The sequence below is a fragment of the Merops nubicus genome, unplaced genomic scaffold (assembly GCF_000691845.1).
Source record: "Merops nubicus isolate BGI_N331 unplaced genomic scaffold, ASM69184v1 scaffold25971, whole genome shotgun sequence".
Classification (NCBI taxonomy): Eukaryota; Metazoa; Chordata; class Aves; order Coraciiformes; family Meropidae; genus Merops; species Merops nubicus.
Genome location: NW_008590641.1, coordinates 569 through 20,145, shown reverse-complemented (window position 1 = coordinate 20,145; position 19,577 = coordinate 569). Strand labels below are relative to the sequence as shown.

The 19,577-nt window shown below is 40.1% G+C and overlaps 1 protein-coding gene across 1 annotated transcript; it reads right to left on the bottom strand.

Moving 5' to 3' along the window:
• Positions 1-5,070: 5,070 nt before the first annotated feature.
• SLC13A2 (solute carrier family 13 (sodium-dependent dicarboxylate transporter), member 2) lies at positions 5,071-17,770 on the bottom strand. Its single transcript, XM_008950030.1, has 12 exons — positions 17,669-17,770; positions 14,347-14,475; positions 13,877-14,013; positions 12,542-12,768; positions 11,459-11,639; positions 11,138-11,260; positions 9,969-10,190; positions 9,768-9,869; positions 9,048-9,165; positions 7,049-7,210; positions 5,964-6,101; positions 5,071-5,202 (listed from the first exon to the last, which is right to left on the bottom strand). Exons 1-12 carry the CDS (start codon positions 17,768-17,770, stop codon positions 5,071-5,073), a joined length of 1,773 nt encoding a protein of 590 aa, XP_008948278.1.
• Positions 17,771-19,577: the final 1,807 nt, after the last annotated feature.

The window sequence follows — 19,577 nt, the reverse complement described above, 5'->3', positions numbered from 1 at the left end:
AGGCAGCCAGGAAAACTGGTGCTGTAACAACTAACTGTACCTCGACTGTATCCACCTTCTGTTTCCCCACACAGCTTCTGCTCGTCTGACATTGTGCAATGTCATATTAGTATGGACGTGACTTTCATGGACTACTCCGGCCACTTTTGCCTTATAGAGAGAAAGGAGAGCTCTGTAATCAGCAGAATTAATGAATGTGGTGTCCTAGGGCTTTCTGTTCCCTCCCAAAGAATGGAAAGCCCTAGGTCCCAGTGGCAGGCATTGGGAAAACCCGAAATTGCTCTGCTTCTGGTAGACAGGACGGGGATCAAGGGAAGTGAGGAAATTCATGTAATGCTGCTAGACTGGCATGGGAACCTTAATACTAATCTGAAGGTGGCTGAATGGTGTAAAATTGAAGCAGGGTAAAGTTTTGAGGTTTTAGCTGATCATATTTAATATTTCAAGTGCAGTGCCATCTAAAAGCTGTCATGATTGATGCTTTATCAGGATAGATACCTTACAGAGGCATACAATGTCTGGGCCTTAAAACATCTGTATCTGGGCTCATCTAAATCGTGCATACCAATATATAAGGGCTGACCTCTTGAATTAACCATTCTGTTCCTTCTCTGCTTTCAAGTTTGTGCTTTGTTTCTTTTCCTTTTTGACAATTTGAATCAATTTTATTACTTTTGCAGCTACGCTGTCATGCAGTACCTTTGAAAAGAGTTAATTTTACTATATTACTTTGTCCTCAGCTATTTAAGGGTATTTTCTGAGGAAGATCAACACCAACTGCAGTACTTGGCCTGGGTTTAGGAACCCTGGGCCTGCCCTGGTGCAGTGTCTGCAGCCACTAGATGGCACATGGGAGAGAGTCTGTGCATCCTGAGCAGCATCCTGACCTCTGGTACTATGATGAAAGGATAAATAATAGTAAATGTTTCTTTAATAGGAGAAAATGCACAACACTGGCACTAGTGATTAAGTTCTATTAAACAGTTGTTATTTTGGACACCAGGTGATTAATACCTTCAAACCACTTCATTTCCAGTCTTCGGCACCTTGGTCATTACTAAGTCAAATTGTAAAGTTCAGTGAATCAAGTTGTAAATAGTTTTATTGGTTCTGTGTTCAAAAAAGATTAAGGATTGTGAAATTCCTTGATGATTTAAAGTTCCATATTTCCTAAGTCCTTGTATTTCTGTTTTCTGTTCTTTAGTTAATAATCGTTGCAGAAATTTTAAACTCTGTTTCTGCCTTTGAGAACACTAAACCAAACATGCTACTTGAGAGCAAAGAGTAGTATTCTTAGAACAAATATGCCACGTGGAGAGAGTTGAAATTTTGCACTGAGGTGCACACTGCTGCCAACATGACATAGTCATCTGAGGGAGGAATCGCCTCCAAGGACAACAGTGGAACTGCTCTTACAGCATATTTATATACATGCTGATGACTACTGGATAAAACACACGACCTTCATGTTTCTGTTGGTTTGGGGGTTATTTTCTGAAATTATTTATCGTCATTTTGGGAATTAGTTTGTCCATTGTATGATAAAGCTTCCTTCAAAGCAGGTTTTGGTTGATTATTGGGTGGGCTTTGTTGTCATTGGGGTTGATTGTTGTTTTACCATTCATTTTTTTTTAGATTTATTTTTTAGTGAAAGCTTAGGAACTAAATTGTAAGATCTAGGTATATTTCAAGGTTCCAGTGCTACACAGCAGGGCTTCCTTAAAGTTCATTTAATACTCTTTAGGTGACTGGGAACAGATTTTTGGTTTCTCCAAACAAACTTGAGGATTAGAAAGACATGCTGGCTGCATCCTGTTTTGGCTTGAAAATTGTCCTGTGCTCTGCTAAGTCTGCTTACGATTTCAGTGCTTGACGAAGTGGCCCTTGCATCACTTCCATGCCATTTCACAAATCTCTGCCAAAATGTTTATGACAAGGTGCCTTTCTCAAATGTAAGTTATTTCCATTGTTGTATTAACCTGCTTAAAATTAATCTGGTTTCCTGGTTTGGTCATGTGTCATAGAAATGTACATGTCTACTGGGGTGAGTCCTTCATCTTCACTCCAGTGTACACGTATGTGCCCGTAGAAGCTGTGGGTGCATGCGTGTGTCTGGGCAAGGCAAGGCAAGGCAGCACCACCACTCCAGGGAAAATGGAGGAGATGACTGCGAGTCACCCACTTACTCACTGGCATATACTGTGGGAAACCTGTATTTTGTGGTTTTGTGGAGCACTTGCTTTTTAGAGAAGTCAGGCAAGGAGGCAGACATCCCCTACTCATTAACAAATTTATCACTTACAACTCTTATGTAAAACAAACTTGGTGTCAACTCTGAAATGAAGAGCTGCATTGGAAATCACACCTAACTACAGCAGGTGCTGAGCTGGCAGTTTCACAGAAGATTGTGAAATTTGATCACACAATGGGAAATAGAGCCACTCCTTGAGGGCAATATCTGGAAACATAATGGGGAACCACCCTTCAAAGGTGATCTGTGTAATGATGGGGCTTAGAAACACTTTCTACCTGCTTTGCTTAGAAAATTATGAACATTTTTAATAGTGTTGCTGGTTTTTGCACAAGCACACTATATTTAGCTGTACCTCAGCTCATCCTGTGCTCAGGACGCACCCAAGGCAATAAACTGCCCGGCGTGTACTTGCTACTGCCATCACTCATAGAATTTTCTGTCCTCCTCATGTCCTGCTATTAGTGTTAGCATTCTTTCTTTTCTTTATTTACAGCTTTTCACCTGTATTCTTCTGGAAACCAGGCATCTGTCTAGCCCTTGAGTAACTTTCACTGCAACCATTTTCTGGTAAGTCCCTAACCTTTATATCCTCATACATGGTAATGAACATGGAACACCCAGCATGATTGCATTGGCCCAGTGACACTCTGTGCTACCTGATGTCTCTCTTCTTTCTTCTTGAGATTGCCATAAAGATTACACCTGTGCTCCTGCATGTACTTATGCACACCACAGCCTCTGAATAATGTAGACTAATAGAAAAGACTTCAAAGAATCATAACACAGTTTTAAAGGGCTAGAAGCAGAGGCTGATGGGAAATGTTGTAAGAATTCAGCATTTCCTGCTTAGCTAAGCAGTAATTTAGAAGGACATGTAAACTATGTGCAACTATTTCAAAGAAAATAAAAAGCAAACAAAAGCTATGCACACTGCCCTGATGCTGTAGACAAAGCGCAGAGAAGGGAGAGGCTTGCAGCAAATCACCTGCTTGAGTTTGTCATTTTTAGGTACTTAGACACAAGGTAATGAAAATATTTAGACACATTTGGATGTTCTTTGACAGAGGTATATGGAAAGGGAAAGAAGGTGAGTGGTTTAGCAGTGAATGAGCAAGTCATTACGTGATTGAAATCAATTACCCAGTAGCTCATCAGCAAAAGAGAATAAATATCCTTCCTTCTTGTGCTGTGGGTATTCTATTGGCTCTCTGTCACACTATCTTTCAAAGCCACTGAAGGGTTAATAACAGGCTGTTCTTTCTGTGACAGTGATTTTCCAGAGCAACCGTGCTTGTTAGACTAATGAAGCTGTCAGTCCAAAGGGAATCAGTGACCAGCAGGTACCAGAATTACCTTGACAGATGGAACTGGGAAGAAACTACTTCAGGTCAGTGAATTCTAGCATTTTATAAATCAAATGTACCCTGCACTTTCTTCTTGTCTCCTAATAATGAGGATAGAGAAAGAAAGAAAGAAAGAAGAAAGATTTTTAAGAGCTTGCACATTATTTAAGAGTGAAATTCACTCATATTTGCTCTTATTAAACTAGTATGACTCAAGTAGGATTTCAGTAATGCAACAGACTTTGTGCAAAACTTAGGCAGGCAACAACAGAACAAAGTATTAGTGCAAAGTTCATGGGCACACGTATAGCTGATTGGTCTGAACCCAACCTCATTTATGGTACTACAGGCTTGACTTGGCCAAGTATCTTTGGATACTCCAGTATCTTTGTCAGTTTGGTCATTAGGACTCTATGTGCTACTGAAAGTCAGCTCCAGCAGAGTAGGGATTAAATATTTAACAGTATTAGGGACTTTTGGAAAGTAATATCTTGCTTTTGAGAGTCCAAGAAGATTGTTCTCTTAATAATGAGGTAATTATTACTTTAATGATAAGAAAAAATCAATTGTGCTAACTTCTCTGCTTATTTCAAGATATTCTAAGCAAGCACACAGACAAGCATGGAAGACAGAAGTAGAAGCACTGACATATATGTAATAGTAAAAAATCTCCAGAACACAGGGATACATAAAAAAAAAAAAAAAGTCTTTAATTCAATCATATATATTTTAGGACACAGGGATTCTCCCCTTCTCAAGAGAACATCAGTATTCTTGTCATGACCATGCAGGCTGTAATCTTACATAAATAACAATGGGACAGACATTCTAGGAAAAAATGGACTTTTACATTCATAACGAGTGGACTGCAAATAAATATTTTCAAAGTAATCAAACGGGCTGACAGTATGTGATTCATCTCTGATCACACAACATGTGCCTTGCTGTGAATGCCCACAGAGTGTATGACAATCGTCTCCATTTTGAACATGTACCCAGAGGAATACTCTGGGTACTCATACACAGCTGAATAGTTGTATCAGTTGTGACAATACACAGACATATGCATGAAATCCAGAATGTAGAGTCTCTCTCCTTCCTTTTATACAACACCTCTCTCTTCTCTCTCACTGCAGATTTCAGACTACAGCTGGAGCTCAACAAGCAATGTTACTAGCACTGGGGGAAAACCTACCCCTGCAGAGGCAGAAAATCTAAAGACAGATGGAACAGTTGAAAAGCCAAAGGTTACCTCGTCTTACTGCTGGGGTGACAAAATTGCCAGCTGAACAGCACTGTTAGGCAATTTTATTGCTGTTATCAACAGAATGATTTAGCTCATAGGGGGCTTTTCCTCTTCCACAGAACAGGCCTGTCTCTTAACCACCTCCTTGGCAAAACTTGTGTTGATTATAGTCTTGCTCTCATTGCAGTTCTAACAGAAACAGTTGTTGGTTCCCTTGCCTGTCCATATTATGGGCACATACCCGTCCTATTTGCCCAAGATGGGTAAGTTTGCAGTTGGAACAAAGATGAAGCCCAGGTGTTGATGGCTAGAGTAATGGTCAGAACTCCTAGGATGTTGAGTACCAACCCAGCTTTGGCCTGGAATTAAAAGAGAAGGGTTATTGAACTGAGTACTATTTTCCTTCCTTGCTGTTTCAGATTGTTTTTATGCTTAGATTTTCTCTTCTGCCTTTTTTCACAACTCCATTAGAAATCCATCAAATTAACATTTAAGCTGCTTTTCTTCACAAATACAGTTTGTATTAGGGGAAAATAAGTTCCCATTGGATAAAACTCTTAAACTAGAAGTCCTGAAATCTTTTTTAATTCACTAGTAAGGAAAGTAGGACTTTCTCTTCTGACCTGGCCTGTCTCTTATGTTACTTTGGATTTCTTTTTGGATCAATTTTAAGTCATAAAAGTTATCAAGAAACATGAAATCATTGTTCATCTTTCCTTACCATAGTGAGAAAGGCCATCAGGGCAGCCTAGTGAGATGTGCTGGGCTGTTTGCTGGTCCCTGCAGAAGGACTGTCTACATGGCCCTTTGACATCCCTGTGATCTACACTTAGGCTTTTCAAACAGATGTGGCCATTTCTCAGTGACAGCAAGCTTTTGGTGGAACATTTCAGGAGCCCTTGGCTGTTCTTTAAAGGCCAAAAGCATCTTTGTAAGGCTCTGAGTCTATATTAGAGGGTGTGTGTCCCTTTATTAATTTACACATGTATGGTCTTCTCCTCCTTTGACGTAAGCTGAGTGCACTGAGTTTTCTAACACTCTTCCAAGAAGAACCAATATTAGAAAAAGGAAAGAACAAAACTAGTGATTAAAATTCTGAGAAGAATGCAGTTTTGCTCACCATATCTATAACCTTGAGTTGTCCATACGAGAAGACAATGGCGTTAGGAGGAGTGGCCACTGGGAGCATGAATGCCAACGATGCAGAAAGTGTACAGGGCAGCATGACATAAAGTGGGTTGAGGCAAATTGCTTCAGCCTATGCAAGAAGGGACAGCAAAGGTGATGGCTTCAGTATACAAAAATGCACAGAAATCTTTTGGCAGCAAACTGGTTGTACTTGTCCATGTCAGAAACCTTGTTCTTTCACAAACACTCATATTTTGGTTCTGCTTTAGAAACTTTTAGCAAATGTCCTTATGCAGCAAATGCAGGAATTGATTTTGTGGTCAGTGCTTTGTGTTCCTGACTATGGAATCTGATCACTGCTGCAGTATAAATTAGTAATAATGGTTGTGTTTAACCTTAAAGCCAGGAAAAAATGTAGAGTAGCTTCAAATTGGTTAAGTATAAACTTAAACTACTGGAGGAAACAGGGTAACCCAAGCTCTGAAGGTGAGTGGTTTGGTTTAGGGGTTAGCTGGAGCCTGTGGCCTGTGCAGAAATATTTTTGGTGGTGCTTATTCCAGTTTCTCTCTGGAACCAGCTTTTCATGCTGCAGAACTATGTCTACCCCATCAACAGGAATCTCCTGTGGAAATGCAAAAGTCTGAATTAGGTCATAGAGCTTGACTAATGCTATCATCTTCAGAGACTTCTGAGAGGCTAGTGGTCGGAGTGAAATACAGTAATGGAATGCTGCAGGGAAGCAAATGCTGCTATGCAGAACAAATAGGAAAAAAAACAAGTACAGCTGGCAGTGACCTCATCAGGTTGTTTAGGCCAGAAGGCAAAATCTAACATGGCAATGAATTTAATCCCTTTTCACCAGCAGTGATTTTAGAAAGGTTGAACTAAGCACAGTGTGTGTGAATACATACACGTGCACTTACATGAATGTATATTTTGTGTCTTGTATTCCTTCTCAGCTACATGAACCAATGTTTGGCTCTGTCAGTTGGTTAGTTTTTCTAATTGACCAGATGTGTGCTTGGAGAAGAGTTGAAAGCCATTCTTATAAGAGTATTTTAAAACACTGGAACTTACCATTGAAGCCAGAATAGGGAGAAAGAGAGTAGTGGTGGCCACGTTGCTGGTGCACTCAGTGAAAGTGGCAATAAGGAGACACAACAGGAAAGCAATAGCTGGATGAGGGATTTCCTGCAGAGGAGTCAGTTTGCTGCCTAGCCATGCAGACAGACCAGATTCCTGTAACAGAGGAAGGAGGTCTGTCAAGATAGCAGGCTGGAGAAGAAAGAGCCATAACACAGTCCAGTTACATTTTTCAAACCAATTCTGACTTCCATTCTTACAGCAGTCCTCATACAAACTGCTTTCTGTGCAAAACCATCAAAAAGATAATGCTTATAGACAGGATAATTTGTTAGGTTAAATAAAAATAAATATAAAATGTAACAATGTAATTTCATCACATTGAGATCTTGATCAACTATCTGAAGCTTTTCATACCTTTCATCCCTCTCAGTCACTGAAAACTACCAGCATTTTCCCTCTCATTCTGGGCTGCAGTTTGGGCATCACTATTATTCAGCTGTTCTTCAAGAGAACATGCCTTAACTGTGCCTGTCTTGCTGCTTCATGCATTATGACCTTACTGGTTTTGCAACATCCTCCCTATTTCATCTCTTGGTTACTTCAACCTGTCTCTTCTGACACTGAAAAGTGCTGTCTCAGAGGAGGGTTGGAATCTATCTGAAAAGACCAGTCTAATTCCCTGTCCTAGGGCAGGATCAGCTCTACCTAAATTATTACTGATAGGTGTTTTTCAAATTTGTTGTTAATAATCTCTAGCAATGACATTTCCAAAATCTCCCTAGATAATTTTGTCAAGTGCTTAACTATCTTTACAGTTGGAACATCTTCCTACTGCTCAACGTAAATCTCCTTTGCTGCAATTTAAGCCCTTTAGCACCATCAGGATTTAAAAAAAAACACAGTATCTTCCTTACTTCAGTAGTTTTTATGTATATGATGATTTATTCTAGAATAAATTAATGTTATTGTTCAAACCTTTCTTTACCAAACATGTTTCCAAGAGATCTGATCATTCTTGCTACCTTCCTCCACACTTCCTTCATATAGCCCACATACTGTTGAAGACTGATATCCCAAACTGAATACCTTACTCTGCCTGAGAATTTATCAGTCTTGAGTAGAAGGATTATACTTTGTGTCTTATGTATGATGATCCTACCTATAGTTTCCAGATGTTTGTTTTTTTCTTAGTAGCAATATAAAAATAATGACTAGAATAAGGTGTATGAGCAGCTTTAAGCTTGTCCATTCATTTCCACGTCTTGCATTTGTGATACTTCATTATTTCTTCCTGTTTCCCATATTGAGTTCCATCCTTGTTTTCTAGAAACGCTTTTACAAGTCATTGTGATTTTTGAACTCTAAACTAGTATTTCCAGGTACTTGAAGCTTTCCCCAGTTTCCTTATTGTCTATAGATTTAATAAAAGTATTGTCTGTTCCATCATTTAAGTCATTGCTGAAAAATAATTTGAAACTCTGGACTCCCAGCAGATGCCTGCAGAAGTACATCAGTACATCCTTCAGCCTGACAGCCAGACACTTTTATCTGCTCCTGAAGGTTTTCTAACTAGCTCTACATTTGTCTTCTAGTAGTTCAATTTAAATCATATTTTCATAAGCAGTTTATCTGAAATTAGTTTGGAGACCCATCCTAGGCACATTACTTCCTCGTGCTTGCCATATCAATTAAGCTTTATTTAATATAGCCTTTAACGTGTTGGGATAATTTCTTAATCATCCATTTTTCTAGAAAACACAGTTCATCATGCTGCCTTGGTTGGTAGCACCACCCCAGTCGCGTAGGCAACAACAAAGATTTGTTTTAATCACAGGACTCCTCCTAAGGATGGTGAAGTCTCTGCTGCTGCCACCAGCTGAGTAGTTGGTGCTACCAGCATGCCCTCTTGTGTTCTGGGAGAGCACGCAGGAAAAGCCAGATGGAAAACACCCAGGAAGACATAAATACCAGGTAGGCAGAGGAATGTTACCTCACTGCCTTTGGCTAAGGCAAAGCCACCTCCCAGCAGAAACACAATGTTCCATGGCATTTTCTGGTGAACTGTTTTCCAGTCCAAGAGAGCTGGAGGTGCTCGAAATTTTGACTTGCTGCCTAAAATCCAAAAAGATTTTGTAAGCCATGTTACATTCTCCAAAGAAAGGAGGACTTCTTGGTGGGAGGGGAGTTTAGTCTGAACATCAGGAAACACTTCTCTCAGCAAAATTAAGTAGACTGAAGTCTACTTTAGAAATTAATTAACTTCTAAAGCAAATGATGGCAGCCTCATCAACAAAGATTTTAAATATTAACTTGCAAAAATACTAAAGAATGATCTGTAGCTGCTCCAAGAGGCATAGTAGAATACAGGTAAGAGTGAATTAAAAGTATGGCAACGTATCTGCAGAACTGTATGTGTTACTGCTAAGTCACATACTCTCTGCTTAAGGCTCCAACTTCAGAGGCTTTTATATATGTGTATGCCAGTGTCTGAAATGCTGCTGGGTTAAGAGTGCCCTACTTAGTTAAACTGCAAGAAACAGAGAACTTTTATGGGGTATATGCCTTGCCTAGCCTAAAGCATACAGCTGTATTTATGTGGGAAGAGCAGTTTGAAATCTTGCTTAATGCTTGCAATTTCCTTTTTAAATCTAAAGCATAAAACTTCCTGTATACCTATTCTGGCAGCTGATTTTTGATGCTTTCAGTAAACTTACCTTTTTTTTCTTTGTCTCTGCCATCATTAGAAATGTCAGAAGGGATGATGAACAACAAAATTGAAATGAAGATGGCAACTGTAGCATCAGTAACATAGCTGCAACAGATCAGTCAGATATTTAGTCTAGTTGTGTTTTCACTTATAGGCAATCTAGCCTATTTCCTTTTTATTCACAGTGAGGAGAAGTGGTGATACCTTGTACCATCTTGGTTGAACAGAGCCGTTGCCCAACCTGGGATAAACCCCGGGTCTCTGGTAAACCAGAGCAATACTAGCAGTATGAAGATGATCAAAACTGCTATTTCTGCAAATTTCATTGAGCCCAGTTTCTTGCTCTCTTCCTTGATAGTGTCATAGGCCCGTTGCTCCTTAGCCTTTGCAGAGGCACTTGCAGCACAACCAAAATTATTCCGAAAACTAGAAGAAAATGGACAAGAAATATCAGAGAAATTTGCCAGCTATCTTCAGAGTTAAGAATCCAAATTTTATACTCTTTTAGATATATGTATTTATATATGCATATACAAGTTATGTATATTATTATCAGAGCATCAGCAGCCATAAGTGTTAGATGTTGCATTGTATTTGCATTGTATTGCATTGCAAGTGTTAGAATATGCATTGTACTGTGTATTGCCAAGGGAGTCAGAGAGAAACTTCCTGCCCCTAAAAGCTCATGATCTAAATACAAATGGGTGTGCTACCTGGAAACATGGAGCACTAATGACAGTGTGTGTGTGATTGACAAGGCTCTATGATCACCAGGAAGTAAGCAGTTGCCAAGCTTTTTAAAATTACAGAAAAGGATAATTTTAAAAGAGGAATTTGAAGATGAAAGCACCATTTCAGGTATTAGAGTGTACTTTCCATGTAAAAGAAAGGAGGCTGGGGGTGATATAAAAATTGTTGGTGGAGTATGAAAAAGGTAGGTACACAAGCCAGTAGTATGGGGCAATTAGCATTTGGAACTGGCACACTACTAATCCTCTAGGTCTGTAGCAACTCCAGTTACAAAGATATTTACCAGCTAGATGTAGAAATCAGTTTCCTGGTTTGAATCACAACAGGCTTTCAGGACATGAAAGCAATGCTTCAAAACAGGTTATGTGTAGCTATAACTTCCCATTTTTATTTACAGAGTCTGTTTTGCTGGGATTTGAGCAAGTTCCCCTGAGAAGAAGTCGCAGTGTTTTAATAGATACTTAGTATGCTGCTCTGCTAGTCTCTGTTGTGAGGACTTAATCACCTCCTGCCTGACTTTCAAGCATATGCTCATCACTAAAAGTATCACTGGTGTTACAACATGTAATGAGTACTTGCTAACAGGCCTGTCAGTTGTATTACAGTGTGTAAACGGTACTTACTTAAAGCCCAAGTACAGTATCTGCAGCCAAATCCAGGCCAAAGCCAGTAACACAACCATGGTGGGAAAGGCAAAGGAGAACCAAGAAGCAAAGTTGATGATATTGCCATTGTCAGGAAAGAGCCTGTAAAATGCAAATGGCTGTTAGCATCCAAAATTCTGCACTCTTTTCTGTGTTTAGTTAGTGATACAGAAAAGTGGAGGTGCTGTGGCGCCCACTAAGGAAGAGAAGCTGTTTTCATTCTCTGTGTTGGCTGGAGGTCAGCTGTAGCAGAATGGTGCAGTTTAGTGGGTATGTAAACCCAGATTCAACCGGACTTACTCATCAACTTGTCCTTGAAGTACCAGATTTGGTGTTGTCCCAGTCAGAGTTGCAATCCCTCCAATACTGGCTGAGTAACAAATACAGAGAGACATTCCTTTGCAGAATTCCTTGTGTTTCTTCTCTTGCAGTTTTTCATTTATTTTTCTGTCTTCTTCGACTGTAAGGATGTTACTATTGCCTAGATGTTGAGACAGAACAAAGAGTTACAGAAGCTAGATTGGATAGGAAAAGATCTTGTGCCTGCATAATTCAGCATTTCAAGGCTAAGACACAAAGAACTCAAACCTAAAAGAGACAAATTTCCTAATTTTAAGACCGGCGTTGTTAATTCTTTGATCTTCTGACCATTTTCACTGGTTGTCTTGATACAGAGCAGTTTTTCAGAAGAAGAGAAGTTGAAATGTGTGATAAAGTCTGAATGTAGTGCTGACGCTAGTGCTGGACTAGGGCGACATCTGAGCTGAACTTGGAGGGAGAGAAGTGAGAATTCAGGGAGCTGCAAGAGAGTCAGGGGATCTGGACTGAAGGGAACTCATTCTGTACCAGTGCCTGACTGCTGGTGCTGAGGTTTACACTCAAAACACTGGAGTTGTCTCAGAGGTGGGAAGAGGGTAAGACAGTTGGTAAGGAGGTATTGTTGCATTGTATAGCTTTGGATTAGAAAAATAAATTTTAATCCCTAACCTTCTGGCATGAAATAGGTCAGAAATTTTTCCTTGGAAATTCTCTATTATCTGATAAATTACATGGTAGATAACAACTGGACTATCATAAATATATAGGGAGATATCAAGCCTAGTATAAAGGCTTCAGCTACTGGAGAATGTACACATTTTGTTGTTTTATTGGTTAGTTATCGTCGCTTCATATTTTGCATCCATTTCTACTTTCAGCCAAGTCAGTAGATCTCATTGTGCTTTTGTCTGGTTCATGCAAGAGGCTCAGAAATGGTGTTAGATACAATCAGGATGCTTTGGGTACATTCCTCTTTTAGAACTTACTAGCAACTATAATGACAGTGAAGAAGGCAGCAAGTCGTCCTCCATTCCCCAAAAAGGGAACCATCCATAAGCCACCCACCTTTTTCTTCTGTTCCTTTGGTGCTACCTGGTTTAATTGGCTCTTCCTGCAGTTCAAAAGCTTTATTGATGTTTTCAGATGTTTGGTCAGCTGTCCTAGACTGCATTTCTGAGGCGTGCAGTTGGTCCAGCACTGCTTGTGCTATTGGGATCATCATGGCAGTGGTGGCAGTATTGCTGATCCACATCGACAGGAAGGCAGTCACAACCATGAAACCCATGAGAAGTCTGAAAAATGAAACAAATTTGAAAAAGTCAGTTCAGAGCTCAGCACTGCAATGCCCTCCTCCCTTCCAAGCCCCCTCCACAAAGCTTTGGTTACAAGTGCTGAGTTTGGAAAACGTTTAGGAATTCACAGCTAGCACTTCCTCTTCCCCTCGCCTGCTTTCTAAATGATACAGTGAGATGTAAAATTTATTGTTTTCTTCTTGCCATTTCAGCCAATTCTGCTTTTCCATCCTCATGGCTAGGAAAGGGAGAGCTGATATCTCTGAGCAAACAGTTTACCTAGTCAGTATCCTGCTTATTCTGCATGCTTCTGAGCATGACACACCTTCTCAGTAACACATGTTAATGTATTATTATATATTTTGAAGAGAAATTGCAAGCTGAATTTGATCCCAAATGGCAATCAGTTTAAGCCATAAGGAAGATGATCCCTTTTTTCTTTTGTAATTTTATCCCATTGCTATTACTTAAGATTCTCTTCTTACTCATATAAAATTCTAATCCTTGTTTCAGTATTACTCTGTTATTTGTCTCAAAATTATTCTTTAGATCAGATTTAGATTATGTACTAGATGAAAAGGGCTTTATCTTGTATGCATTTTTATTCTATTGCTTTGTAATTTCCTTCAGTATTCCCTCTTCTTATGATCTGAGACAAATTAAATAGGGCCATGTAGCCTCTGCATAGCTTAAAATTCTAGTCTGGTAAATGTTTGTTGTTTACAAAACAGACATCCCCATATTTCCTCTTCTCTTTGCAGCAGTTAGAGTGCATGTTTTCTGTGTTTCAGCTGTAGTCCTTCCTGACTGTCTAAAGCTGTGCTTCTGGCCAAACCTAGCAGCACCCTTGTTTTCCCAGCTTTGACTCTCTTGTTGCTGCATTTCCACCTGAAGCCATTTGGAATTAAAAAAGATGCACCAGGTCTGTAACACATCAGAGGACCCCCTTTTGCAAGGTTTGCTCAGATGCTAACTCAGTTGGTCTGTAAAAAAAGTATTTGTAGGACATGATTTGCAGATTCACTTAGGAGTCATCTCTGACACAGGCAGCTCTGAGATGGACAGTGATGCCATAAAGTCCCACAGCATTTTCATGACTGTTACTCACAGAGCTGGTCTAACACCAGTGATAAGCAAGACCCTCAGAGCAACACGCTTGTGTAGGTTCCAGTTCTCAATAGCAATGGCCATCAGCAGGCCCCCAATAAAAAGCATATTGCTGTCCTTCAAGTACTCCCGGCAGACCTGGAACATGGAACAAAGGAGAGAAGATAATGACAAGATGCCAAGAGAGAAGACACTTTCTGAGTGAGGATCTTATTCCAAAGACAGGCAATAACTATGGATGCATCTAAACAGTGAATTTGCTTTGTTTCAGATTAGCAGCTCCACCCAGAGTCCACTCTAAGCTCATGCAAGCTCTGTTCCTTGAAGAGCACAACCAATTCTCTGTGTAATAACAGTGCAATTTTCTCTTCTCTGCACCACACTCTGCAAATCACTCTGGGAATAACCCCCAAACAAGAGAAGCTGATCAATAAATACAGAGGCAAATGTGTATAGAGTAAGATCTCTTACTGTTGTTGAATCCATGATGTTCATTAGTGGGAACAGCAGGACAGGGAAGAGAGCTGTGACAGCCAATGGCAGTGCTTCTGTGCACCAAAACAGTGCCATCACAATGATAACATAACCACATTTCGCCTCCTGACAGAAGAATACATGAAATCAGAACAGGTTGTACATCTCACTTAGGCTTTGAAAAGCCAGCAGCCCATAATTATATTAATTGCATGATAAAGGGGTTAGAGAAAAGGTTGTTTTCTATCTTCCGTGTATCTTCCTAGCTAGGCAGATCCTAATCCAATTAGAAACTACTCAACAACCCTGCCAGAACTGTGAGGAAAAGATGGGGGCCTCCAATGGAGAAAACCAAGTGACTTAGGAGAAGAAATAAATTGATGACTTTGAACCCTTCATAACAAGGGATTGGCAGTCCCTGAAGAGACGTCTTGATTTTGCTGATGGTGGAGTTTTCTTTTTATATATTTCTGCCTTCGAGTTGCAGAAATAGTTACTGATCCAATCGAGCTTTCTCCACCTTTTTCTCCACATGTTTAAGGACATGGCCCAGACGAACCCCAGCTAATTTTAGCAATCTGAATTTTTGGTACTAAAAATACTTTTATCTATTTTTCATTGGATTTTTAGCTTACTACAGACTTTGAAAGGCCCACTGGCAAACTGGCCACAGACCAGTTTCAGCTTCCACTGATGTTGTCTTGTTTCTTTGAAGAAAGGATGACCCCAAATTTCATGCTACTCTTTTTCTGAGAAAAGGTCTGTTTAGTTCTGCTTTGGACAACCACTCCTAACTTCACATAAAATTATTTAACTCAGTCCCTATACACTAAAAGGATCCAAAATAACAGGTCACAATATATTTTCATGACTCTGGACGGATGAAGAAAGCAAAGAAAAGTAATATTGCAGGTAACCATGTCTTCCTCATTTTGGAACTAGCACAATAATGGGCATCAGCAAATCCAAAGGAGGAGAAAAGTGACTGTGTGGTCTTGATCAAGGATGTCCACTAAGATATACTGGGCAGTATGACTGAAAAGATAATGGTGCTTGCTGAGGAAATAGTGAAGAGATGGAAATTGTAATGGCTGGATGACAGAGGATTAAACCAAGGGGCTGGAATAATGGTGGGCAGGAACAACTTGTGATGCTTTAGAATTGTGTTCAGGATTTCTGAACATGGTGTGGAAGTTACAGAGCTGGTGAAGGGAAAGGATGAATGGGGAGCTGAGTAGTCTGGAGGGAAGAAGATGATATCAATACAGATGGTAAAGTACCACAGCAGCAGGATTGGAGACGTAAAGCTGAAAGAGATCCATGAAGGGATGAAAAGATGCTTTTTTTTAGCCTTATTTTTGCATTATATAAGTAAGAACCTCAATTATATATCCGATATATATTTCCGTAATTATACAATTACACATCAAGCACTGAAAACAATTTTCTATTTTGATGATCCTTTTCTTTCATTAATATAAAGAGATGCCAGTGGGTGCCTTTTGAGAGACCCCAGCAGGGCTTTGGAACTTACAGGCACAGTGCTGTTCTCTTCTAACCTGCTGTGAACAGGCTCTCAGTAAAAACTGGAACAAAGCTTTTCACAAAGTCACTTGTCCTGTAAGAACATTCCTCTGTCTTTAGACAAAATCTTTAGCATTGTTTCCCATCATTTGTAACATTTAGTGTCCAGTGCTATGTCATCATAGGCCAATTTAATAGCTTGACAGAACAGAAAAATGTGAAATTCCACCCTGTAAATTGTCTGCTTACGAAGCTGCATGCTGAGGTACTGGCTTTTCCTGCTTAGCAGTGCCACGGTGCACGATTTGAACACAAGAAATCCTCCTGTGGGTTGCAAAGGGGAAAGGCCAGGACATTTTAAGTTTTTGTGTTGTAGCTGGCTACACAGAAACCAGAGAGGGTAATTTTCAAAGAAGAACTGAACCAAGACTGCCAAATCATTCTGCAGGTAGTAGTAAGGACTTACTGTATGGTAACAATGACTCCAGAAAGTAAATTTGAGCTTGTGGCCTTGGAGAAAAAAAAAACAAATCTACATCTTTATTTCTATCCACTTAGAACTTCTCTGATCCAGATCTCATTTAACTTCAGTAACTCTTTTGCCTATGAAAAGTTAACTAACAAAAGAAAGTACTTTTTGTGTTTTTCTTCTTAGTAAGCTTTTAAGTGATAGTTTAAGCTATTTTGTTTGCATAGCACAGGAATAGGAGGACATGCCTGATCAGTTACCACACTTCACCTCCAGCCAGTGCCACTCTATCATTCTTGCTCTCAATCCTCTGGTCATAGCTCTGAAATCTCTAATAACACTCAAAAAAAGAGCTGTGAGGAAGAAAGAACTTTGGGACAGGCTGCACAAAAAGACAGAGAAGAGCTAGTGGAGTGAAGAATGAAGCTTGGTGAAGGACACCAGACACTGGGAGTCAGCAGGGACTGGGAGCTGAGCAGGCAGGCAGAGACCGCAGGGAAGAGCTAGGACTTGATGCCCAAAGAGCAGCGACAGGAGAGGTGGTTTGGGACTGGCTGTGTAATAATCCTGGGACCGTAACAAGAGACCTGAAGACCAGAGATTAGACCTGTTTTCATTAAGAGATTGGGAGTGAGAGAAATAAGCTAGAATGAAGCAGCATTCTGCTTGGCAGTCTGCCTGCTCATAGTACTGTATATAGATGATCAATGTCTCAGAAATACCTGCCCTGCTACTACAGATTTTTGTGGTTAAATTTTCTGAGCAAGGTGTCTTCCAAAACATAACATTTTAAGTTTTAAATTAATGTTTGGGAAGAGTCCTGCAGAAATATGCTTTAAAAAGAATGAAATACATATTACTTTATTCTTATGTATAAGAATGCCTTGTTTATCTTGCCAAGAAAAATGCCTGGCAATGACAACAAGGAAAAAAATTAACAGAAGTTGTGGACTGGATACTTTCAGAAAATCAGAAAGGGGATTAAAATTGAGCCTCAGATTGTAACTTAGGTTCACACATACGAGCTTCAGCTCAGAAAGTCATTTGCTAAATCAGTTAGAGGCAAAGGAAAAGTTACAAAATTGCATGTCACTGAGCATTTTTCTGGACTACACAGTCACAGATGTATCTTTTCATCCACCCATGCTTTTATAATCCCCCACTATCAGCTGTCAAAGGGATCTGCTCATATAAAAAGATCTTTAAGCAATAAACGATGGAAGTGCCTCTGAGAAAGAATCTGTATGTTATCTTCAGCTCTGTCACTTAAAAGGAACAACTCTAAGGAGAGACTTGGCTCTCAAATTCAATTTAAAAAGTTCTTACCTTGGTAGGAAGAGCCAGAGGAAGAGGAAGAAACAAAAGGGGTACAAGCACTATGATCAAGTATTTCCTGAAGGCTAGGATCATCTGCAAGAAGCCAGCCATGGTGCTGGAGCTGGCCCAGTGCTGAAAGGCCTGAGCTCTGCTGCTGGAGACTATATAAACACTGGGGAATATTAACCATTGACCTCTGGAGGTTGGGTGTTGTTTTTGGAACTGTAATCAGAGAAAGAAGGAAGAGAACAAAGAAGGGAGGGGACAGCGAGAGAGTGTCAGACTAGGAACTTTCTTAGGGCAATCTTCCTGATAACTGGTAAATCCAGGAAAGAATTAACTCCTTGTGGACTAAGTAGGTTTATTAAAAGCATCCTGAAATGACCTACACTTTTAAAAAGGATATTAATGTTTTGGCCTTTAGTATTGTCACCTTTTTAACAGGTACCGTTATTCCTCCTATGAGAACAAGAAACTGCTCTTAAACATCATTGTATTCACTTAAAAGTTCTTTGGGTAGCAAAATCCAGTAGAGCAGAGTTCCTGTCACCAGATGCCATGTCAAGTCGCCATGCCAAAAGGGACTCACAATCCTTACCACCTGAGGGCAGGGGCACCTGTCTTTGTGTGGTCCAGAGATGAGCCTTGTGACTTCATTTTCTTCCACTCCGAGAGCAATAGGGGAAACGTTAAGGTCCAGTCAGGACTCAGTTCCTCCCACATGGCAGCCCAGTATGTTATAAGAAAGGCTTGGGATTATTTCTTGTTCACCTTTCTGATCTTGAAGGTTTGTAGGCACAGCTTTGGTAGCTTGCAGGATGTTTTGGGGAAAAGAAAAGGAAAAGGGAGAGAAAAGAAAAACAAGTGCTACTGGGAAATTACCAGCAATTCTTGTCCCAGTTGGAAGAAACTTCTGAAATTTAAGCAGTGAATTACTTGTTTCTGTAAATATGCAGGAACAGAACTAAACTTTTTAATTCCAAAAGGAATGCCTTGTTAATGTCACTTTGATGTCTTTATTTGGTAGGTCATGCAAGCACATACTTCAGATAATGATGATAACATTTCCATTTTATTGGTACGAATTGTCTCAGCTCTGTTTATAGCTTACTCAAGCAGAGAGAGAGAGAGAAAGAGAAGCACAGACATTAGGTCACCTGATGTCAGCTCTGCAAGGAGCTTCTGCTGTTTCTCTTATCCCTTTTCTGCCAGGGCTTGTTTTCTTTCAGCAATGTGCTTATGACTGAAAACAGTTGGGGTTTCAGCTGCCAGGGCTTCAAATTCACAGCTCTCTTGCAAGCTTGAATTGGGCATGTTGCTCATGAGAAGCAGCCTCGTGTTCCACAATTGCTAATCCTGAGCTTGAACACTTTGCCCTTGGTAGAAAAAGAAGGCAAAAGAGTTTTTAAATGAACTATATTCCCCCACATTTTTGCACCCACTTAGTGTTGAAAAGACAATGACAAAACCAGCCAATGGCAAAGTTGCTTTTCTGCTGTTAAATCCTCAGGTTGGGATGAGAATCTAGAAGGAAAGCTCGTCTCCATCGCCCAGTAGCACTCAGCAGCACTCTGGCTAACACTGGCCTACGGCCACAGCCTTGTCTGAGGGGTGTAGTCGTGCAGAAGGGCTTCAGCCAGCGGATGCTGCCAGTTCTTCAGGAGCAGCACACCCACACCGAGGGCTGTAAGGGAACTCTGTGCATGTGCTACTGCAAAATGAATGGTTTGTGTGTTCAGGGGGATTTCTTAGAGCTTCTCCTGCAGCTCATTAACAGTTTCAAAGGAGTGATGCCAATTTATGTTAATTTGGAACTAACCCAGTTGATAAAAATGGGTTAATTTAATACTCTGAATTGTGTTCTTTGTATTTACAGAACAGCTTGGTCTTTGCTTACTTACCAGCTCTTCGAGGCAGA